General features: G+C 43.9%; 1 protein-coding gene across 1 annotated transcript; it reads left to right on the forward strand.

The window, feature by feature from the left end:
* Window positions 1–3,017: 3,017 nt before the first annotated feature.
* On the forward strand, window positions 3,018–5,651 carry LOC100279981 (1-aminocyclopropane-1-carboxylate synthase 7). The gene is given in 4 exon segments (NM_001152929.1): window positions 3,018–3,349; window positions 3,459–3,590; window positions 3,828–3,988; window positions 4,533–5,651. Coding segments are annotated over 4 exon segments (1,461 nt in total). The 5' UTR covers window positions 3,018–3,184; the 3' UTR covers window positions 5,536–5,651.
* Window positions 5,652–9,469: the final 3,818 nt, after the last annotated feature.

The following is a 9,469-nucleotide window of genomic DNA, read 5'->3' on the forward strand; positions in this document are numbered from 1 at the left end:
CTAATTATCTACACTACGATTCTCCTTCCGTTGATAAAATATTTGTTTTATTGTCCTGTGAGCTAATGATAACATTGATGGTAAGTAAATATGGTCCATGCACATTCTCATCACAGATGGCTGAAAAACTCCCGGTGCTGCTACACTACCAGAGTCTTCATGTGCATACTTACTTCAAGAACTCAAGGTACACAAAGTTTTCTCAACAGAAGAATATGTATCTGTTTGATTCCAGCTGAAATGCTTACTAAACTCAGTGTGTCGCTTTAGATGATATGAGATGAAGTTGGGCAAGACCAAAGTGAAAGGGAGAGAATAACGGAAGAACTTGTTCGCCAACTTGGAGAAACCAATACTAAAACTCAGTGCTCACCGATCGCAACAGGCAATACAAAAGTGATCCAGTTTAGTAGATGAATCACCGCTATGGGTGTTTTTCTATTCTTGAATAGGCATGTGGTTCTATTGATGGTTGTTTGATGTTTGGTATACCGTGTTCTGATTGTAGGGGTGACAAATCCTTTTGTAGCACGGAATGCAGAGAAAAGTTCATGGTAAACGAGATGGAAGGTGAGCCAGAGAGTATGTATAGTCAGATCAATTTTAGACTTTTTTCACTAACCACTTATCCATAGCACACTTGTGTTTATTTGAGATATGTGTCGTCATTTTGTGTTCATCGGCTATTGCTGTGAAGATGACCACAGGGTTCTTGTTCATGAGTTCATCCTCTAGGAAGTGTGGAGTCACATTTGTTTTCAAGTAATTCTTATTCTATTTTAGATGAACTAAAAGAAGAGGTATGTACTTATTCACTCGCAAGCAAGAATACAAGAGGAGCTAGCTTTATATATTTATTAAAGTAATGTTGCTCTACTATTTACCTTAATTATTGTTAACAATCGAATACTACATTTGTGTGGATTTGGAAGCAAGTGAATTTTACAGAAAAGTTTTTTGAGAGTCGTTTATATGAACCGTGGCCGATATTACTATTTTCATATAGCTTAAAAGGTTATTGTACTCATCTGTTTATTTTGATGACTGCAATATAACCACTTGTATTTATAGTTTGGGATCAAGAAAATAAGCTATTGATAATGATGTTTTTAGGGTTTAGGGTTTCGGTGATTCAGTGGAGCCTTCTTGCAGTTTGTCTATTTTATATGACAAGTCACTGGTAAGTTTCATGCTGCTTTCAGCTATATACCTTTTTCTGTGAAGCAAACGTTTATATGCATTATGTTAACTGAGAAACATTAAAGTACTTGATGTATCTAAAACACATTTTGTTTATTGATGTATAGAGATATAGCATTATTGTCTATATTAATATTTATATTGCTGGTAGCTTCTTTAACTGATCTCAATGGGGCATTTCGGTGGCTAGCAATTCACATTAATAATTTAAAAGTGAATTTCAGGTGTACATTTGATGGCCTCCGATATGGTGCAGCCTTCAATCCTCTACAATGTGCGAGAATGTTGCTCCGGAGGGTAGAGGCGATTAACGGCTGAACACAGATGACCTCCTCGGAGTCATGTTTCTAATTATCTACACTACGATTCTCTTTCCGTTGATAAAATATTTGTTTTATTGTCCTGTGAGCTAATGATAACATTGATGGTAAGTAAATATAGTCCATGCATATTCTCATCACAGATGGCTGAAAAACTCCCGGTGCTGCTACACTACTAGAGTCTTCATGTGCATACTTACTTCAAGAACTCAAGGTACACAAAGTTTTCTCAACAGAAGAATGTGTATCTGTTTGATTCCAGCTGAAATGCTTACTAAACTCAGTGTGTCGCTTTAGATGATATGAGATGAAGTTGGGCAAGACCAAAGTGAAAGGGAGAGAATAACGGAAGAACTTGTTCGCCAACTTGGAGAAACCAATACTAAAACTCAGTGAATATATGTGTGGATTTGGAAGCAAGTGAATTTTACAGAAAAGTTTTTTGAGAGTGTTTATATGAATCGTACTCATCTGTTTATTTTGATGACTGCAATATAACTACTTGTATTTATAGTTTGAGATCAAGAAAATAAGTTATTATTTAGAAATAATTAAAAATTATAGTGATGTTTGTTGTTCCGTATCAATGTTTCATACAAATGTTTTACTTCCGTCGCAACACACGGGAATATACCTATAATATATATTGTTATCATGTTATTATACGGTTCCGTTGCAACGCACGGGCACATACCTAGTACAAAAATAATTACGCATCCCGCAGTTGACATCTGGGAGCGCTACAAATAATGAAGGCAGCTGGTCCACCACACGAACTGACAGCGCGGAGAAGGGAGTGCACCGGCCCACCGGGATGGCACCGCGAATCAGCCTCGGCAGCGCCATACTGCCCACCCATTTTTTCTGGCGAATCCGGGTGCGGCGGGCGGTTGAGGATGAATTGAATAATACTCTACTTCCTAATGGTCGTGCTAGCAGACCCTGGAAGCTCAGTGTGGCTCCAAAACCCATTAATTAATTAAACCACAAAGCCGCCGCCGTTAGACCTAGAACCACCGCTGCGCTCGCCGGGCGCCGGCTACCCGGCGTAACTGCCGTCACCATCCACCACCTGGCCGCTCCGTTCTTTCCTCCACCCCAAGATGGAGCCGGTTAACCTGTCCAATCTTACCTCATATGCGTAATCAACTATTTTAACTTTCACTATATATATATGTTAATATTTATAATATATAATTTGTAGTATAAGATAAATATTTGAATTTGTTTTTATAATAAACGTATTTTGACATATAAATATTGGTAATATTTTTTTTTTACAAATCTGACTAGATTTTAAATCTGTAACGAGGAGTACATAGTACGAAATGTTGAAAAGTCAGCGTGTCTTTGGTCGCGTTCGCATTCATTCTTTCTTTACCTCAGCCACCCACCTGCCACACCCTGTGGGCCGTGGCGCCTTCACGGAAGGTTCGCCGGCCACGCATGGAGGCGGCTCTTTATAAAGCTGGTGCGCGGGCGGGAGGGGAGAGGGCACCAGAAGCAGCCAGCAAGCTCATGCCCTTCAAAAGCCTCCGGCAGCCCAGCGCCCCAGCCAGCTAGTGGTGATCTCTCATCTCAGCAGCGCGCCTGAACGTGTGCTCCCTGCTAAGCTCTGCGCCTCGATAGGCAAAGGAAAATCAAACCGATCGTCGTCAGATTAAATGGCCGGTAGCAGCGCGGAGCAGCTCCTCTCCAGGATCGCCGCCGGCGACGGCCACGGCGAGAACTCGTCCTACTTCGACGGGTGGAAGGCCTACGACATGAACCCTTTCGACCTGCGCCACAACCGCGACGGCGTCATCCAGATGGGCCTCGCCGAGAACCAAGTACGTACCTATAGCGTGTACCTACCCTTCCGATCTGTAGTACTGCCCACACTTGCTGCATGCTGCTGCCGATCCAAGTCCAATGCTCATGTAAACTGGCGTGCTGCAGCTGTCGTTGGACCTGATCGAGCAATGGAGCGTGGACCACCCGGAGGCGTCCATCTGCACGGCGCAGGGCGCGCCGCAGTTCCGGAGGATAGCCAACTTCCAGGACTACCACGGCCTGCCGGAGTTCAGAGAGGTAACTAACTAGTAGTGATTAACAAGCAAATAAACGCCAGGATCACTGCATCGATTAGCTAGGTTTGCTGCTGCTGCTGCTGCTGTCTAATATAATGGCGACTGCACGCGAAAAGCGACGGAGCAGCTACCGGCCGGCGGCTAGCTAGCTAGCTGGCACTGGCAGCGCAGTCGCCTTCATGAGTCCACGCACGCGCGGCTACGTCTTAATGATCGATCGGCTCGTCGTTTGTTGCAGGCGATGGCCAAGTTCATGGGGCAGGTGAGGGGCGGCAAGGTGACGTTCGACCCCGACCGCGTCGTCATGTGCGGAGGAGCCACCGGCGCGCAGGACACTCTCGCCTTCTGCCTCGCTGACCCGGGCGACGCCTACCTCGTGCCGACGCCTTATTACCCAGCGTATGTTCTGACGTCACCCTTGTACTGCCAAACTACTACTCAGGTCCTAGTCATATCCGTAGACACGAAAGGGTGGGTGGGTCTGGGTTGTTGGTTGGTCAAGAGCACGCAAAATTGAGCTAATTCGACTACGTACGTGTCAATGTCAACTAGCCACTTATCTTTCCTTGTTTGGGTAAAGTTTCAAAACTTATTAACTCGATCAGGAACCTCTCTAAAAAGCATTCACCTATTTTTCCCCCGTAAGGCGGTAACCAAATCTAAACGATATACCCTTGTTAGTCGCACTGATGACTGCATTGTCGTCAAGTGGACAACGCAATCTAGTCACGCGACCTCTAAGGAAAACCACGCACGTATACGCACTTCGTGCACGGTCTGTTCCACGCGACTTTAGTTTCCATGCACGTTTACATCGTTGACCATCCGCAGTCCGCACAGCAACGTAAGCATAAACATGCACGCACGACGTACGGCACACCGTACCTGTTCCTCTCGAGGGCTGAGACCCTGACACGTTTTTTTCGTTGTGTGGTGATCACAGTTTCGACCGCGACTGTTGCTGGAGGTCAGGAGTGAAGCTGCTGCCCATCGAATGCCACAGCTCGAACAACTTCACCCTCACCAGGGAGGCGCTCGTGTCGGCCTACGACGGCGCGCGGAGGCAGGGCGTCCGCGTCAGGGGCATCCTCATCACCAACCCCTCCAACCCGCTGGGCACCACCATGGACCGCGGCACGCTGGCGATGCTCGCCGCGTTCGCCACAGAGCGCCGCGTCCACCTCATCTGCGACGAGATCTACGCGGGCTCCGTCTTCGCCAAGCCGGGCTTCGTGAGCATCGCCGAGGTCATCGAGCGCGGCGACGCCCCGGGCTGCAACAGGGACCTCGTCCACATCGCGTACAGCCTCTCCAAGGACTTCGGCCTCCCGGGCTTCCGCGTCGGCATCGTCTACTCCTACAACGACGACGTGGTGGCCTGCGCGCGCAAGATGTCCAGCTTCGGCCTCGTCTCGTCGCAGACGCAGCACTTCCTGGCGATGATGCTCGCCGACGCGGAGTTCATGGCACGCTTCCTCGCGGAGAGCGCGCGGCGGCTGGCGGCGCGCCACGACCGCTTCGTCGCGGGCCTCCGCGAGGTCGGCATCGCGTGCCTGCCGGGCAACGCGGGCCTCTTCTCGTGGATGGACCTGCGGGGCATGCTCCGGGAGAAGACGCACGACGCGGAGCTCGAGCTGTGGCGGGTCATCGTACACAGGGTGAAGCTCAACGTGTCGCCCGGCACGTCGTTCCACTGCAACGAGCCCGGCTGGTTCCGCGTCTGCTACGCCAACATGGACGACGACACCATGGAGGTCGCGCTCGACCGGATCCGCCGCTTCGTGCGCCAGCACCAGCACAGCAAGGCCAAGGCCGAGCGCTGGGCGGCCACGCGGCCCCTTCGCCTCAGCTTGCCGCGCCGGGGAGCAACCACCGCTTCGCATCTCGCCATCTCCAGCCCCTTGGCGTTGCTGTCGCCGCAGTCCCCGATGGTCCACGCCAGCTAGGTAGTCACCGAGCGTTCGGTAAGACTGGCTGTAGGTTGTGCCCTCACATGACTGCAAACAAGTGGACAAAAAAAAAGACAAGACTAATAAAGGGCGTACGTAGCTAGCTTGACATTACACAGAGTGACAGAGACGTTGCACAGGCGTCAGCAGGCGTCGGCGGTAAGCAGCTAGTCAAGTAGGACGCATTTGTCCTCGATTTTTTCGTGTTTTTTTTTTGACGAAGGGGCGAAGCCCCCTATTTCATTAAGAAATAGGAAAGTATGAAACAACCGCACCCACGCGGTAGGACCTCCAAAAAGAACAGCCACGGCCAGAAAGTTATCTAGACTCTAAACACTATCGCTAGATCAGTGAAGAGACTATGATAACAGGGAAAGTTTTGGCCTACGAAGAGCTACATAAGACTTTCTTATATACAACCAACCAAGACAGGCAGAAGCCACAAAAGACCTGAACAGAATGGCCAACAAAAGACAGACAACTATCCCAACAAGGTTTCACAGCTTCAGCATCTTTGTCATCCAGAAATCCGCCTGTCAAGAGGACACCACCCCAAGGCCCTCCCGAAAGCTTCACTTGCCGTCTTTCGGATTAACCTGCTTCCTAGCACCACCATTCTTTGCTCCTTCTTTTTCTGACGAATCGCCCAAGAATCCAACCAGAAGCAGCAAAGAAAAATGATGTTAGATGGGTCAAGTAAATGACTATTCCCAAAACACCAATCATTCCTAGTGCGCCAAATAGCCCAGAATAAAGCACCACAACCAAATAACACCAACTGAGCCATCGTGTCTTTTGGTTTACAAAACCAATTGTCATACAAATCTTTGATATTTTTTGGAATAGATCTCAAATTCAGGGCCACTTGAATAACTCTCCACATGTATTGAGCAATGGGGCAATAGAAAAACAAGTGATCAATAGACTCATCCACCCCACAAAAACAGCAGTTTAAAGAACCAATCCAGCATCTTTTTCTCAAATTATCTTTAGTAAGAATCTTATTTCTTACCACTAACCAGAAGAAAATCTTAATTTTATGAGGCAGTTTAGATTTCCACAAAAATTTATATGGAATCAAAGATTGATTTTCCATTTTCTTTCTGTATAAAGAATTAACAGAGAAGCTTTTATTCCCCAGTGACCACACAATTCTATCCTCATGATCAGATAGACAAATCTGCTTACAATAATCAATCAGATCATCATATAATAATTTCAGATTACCCACAATCCTTCTTCTGAAAGTCAGGGATTCAAAATTTGAAGTGAAAACTTCGTTAACAGAGACATCTTTGTTATAAGTCAAGTCAAACAAAACTTGAAACTGACTAGACAACGGTTGGTCACCCAACCAAGTGCTTTTCCAGAAACTAGTTTTCAAACCATTACCCACATCAGTTTTACAGTATTTGTAAAAGATGTCCCTTAAACTCAGCAGCTTTTTCCAGAAATGAGAGTCATTTTGCTTTTGCTTAACAACAATAAGGGGTTTTCCCTTAATATATTTACTAGCAATAATCTTTTGCCATAAACCATTCGAATTCTCAATATTCCAAAGCCATTTAGAAAGAAGAGAATCATTCATAACTTCAAGATTCAACACTCCAAGGCCACCTTGAATCTTGGGAGAACACACTGACACCCAATCAGCCAGGTGAAATTTCTTGGACTGTTTACCCCCCTGCCATAAAAGTCTCCTTCTTAACAAATCAATTTTCCTAATAACAGACTTAGGGGCAGGATAGATTGAAAGCATATATAAAGGAACATTAGATAGACAACTATTAAGCAAAGTAAGTCTACCACCAAGACTCAAGAATCTACCCTGCCATCCAGCTAATCTTTTTTCCAGCTTCTCAACCATGGGACACCAAAGGTTTTTCTTAATCTTTTTCTTATCTATTGGCACACCAAGATATTTCATAGGTAGATTACCTATAGGACATGTAAAAATATCAGCATACAGAAAGTCAATCTCTTTAGCATCACCAAAACATAATATTTCACTTTTGTGAAAGTTAATTTTCAAACCTGACATGCTTTCAAACAAACATAAAATGAATTTAAGATTTCTGGCGCCTTCTAAGCAATCTTGAATAAGAAAAATGGTATCATCAGCATACTGTAAACAACAGCAACCATTTTGAATGATGTGAGGGATCGACCCTTCAATAAGACCTTCCTCCTGAGCTTTTTTAATCATACAAGCTAATCCATTAGCAACCAAATTGAACAAAAGGGGAGAAAAAGGATCCCCTTGCCTTACCCCTTTGTGAGTAGTGAAATAAGGGCCCAGAGTATCATTAGTCTTGATGGCAACTTTACCACCTCTCACAATCTGCATGACCCAATCACACCATTTACTACCAAAACCTTTTTTCTCCATCATATTATAAAGAAAGTGCCAATTCACTTTATCATAAGCTTTTTCAAAATCAATTTTTAGAACTACTCCACTTTGCTTTTCCCTTTTAACTTCATGGAGAATTTCATTGAGCGAAATGACCCCATCCATAATATATCTATGCTTAATGAAACCATATTGAGAATCACTTATCACTTTTGTGATACAACTTGCCAGTCTGTTGTTCAGAACTTTGGAAATAATCTTGTAGCACACATTCAACAGGCAAATAGGTCTGAAGTTTTTCATGTCAGCCGCATTGTCCACTTTTGGTAATAATGTTACCACCCCAAAATTCAGTCTCTCAATTTTGAGACTATCATTGTAAAAGTCATTGAATAATTTGATAATATCCAAATGAATAATCTCCCAGAAAGTTTGAAAAAATTCAGCAGGGAAGCCATCGGGTCCAGGAGCACTGTTATGCTTCAACTCAAAAATGACTTTCTTAATCTCCTCCACTGAGAAAGGAGCCGTCAGGAAAGATCTATCATCGTCAGATAATTGCTTCATGTTACACTGAGCCATATTGATATTAGATATCACCGAATGACCAAAAAGATCTTTATAATAAGAAGTAGCAATTTTATTAATACCATCGGCATCTCTCACAGGGACATCATCCTGATTTAAGAAAGGAATTCTAACCCTCCTCTTCCGGCCTTTAGCCAAAAGATGAAAGAACTTGGTGTTTTCATCACCCTCATTGATGAATTTCTCTCTAGCAGTTTGTTTTTTTACAAATCTCTTCTTCCATGATTTTCTTCAGATTCCATTCCATATCAAGTTTCTCAATTCTCTCAGCATCCGAGATACCCATAATTTCACATTTTTTATCCAAAATATCAATTTTCCCAATCAACTCTTTTTTTAATTTCAAATATCTACCCTCAACATTGATATTCCAACCTTTCAACATTTTTTTCAATCTTTTGATTTTTTCTTTCCAAATGTCAATACCAATCTTACTTCTAACAGGCAAAGACCAATTATTCATCACTAAAGACTTAAAATCAGGTCTTAACTTCCAACAAAGCTCATACCGAAACTCTCTTCTAGCCGGAGAAATGTAATCAGTTTTTAGGCATAAAGGGACATGATCAGAAAAGGATCTACTAAGACCAGTAACATTCAAATTATTATAATGCAGATCCCAATCAGGACTAACAAGAAACCTGTCTAACTTCTCAAGAGTAGGAGGATTACGATTATTCGACCAGGTATAATGACGACCACTAAGATCCAACTCAATCAACTCATGAACCTCAATAATAGAATTAAAAAGAGAGCTCCACTTGTTAGTACCCCCAGGTTTGTTCTTATCCGATTCCTTTCTTAGAATATTAAAGTCACCGCCAATCAATAAAGGGTGAGAACAATTAGAACAAAAAGCAGATAATTCACTCAAGAATTTCTGTTTATGATCATTTTGAGCAGCACCATAAACGTTAATGAAATTCCAAATAAAACCAGAAACTTTATGAATAACCAACAACCTAATCATAAATTCTCCCAACTCTTTTT

This window comes from Zea mays, chromosome 10, assembly GCF_902167145.1.
Source record: "Zea mays cultivar B73 chromosome 10, Zm-B73-REFERENCE-NAM-5.0, whole genome shotgun sequence".
Taxonomy (NCBI): Eukaryota; Viridiplantae; Streptophyta; class Magnoliopsida; order Poales; family Poaceae; genus Zea; species Zea mays.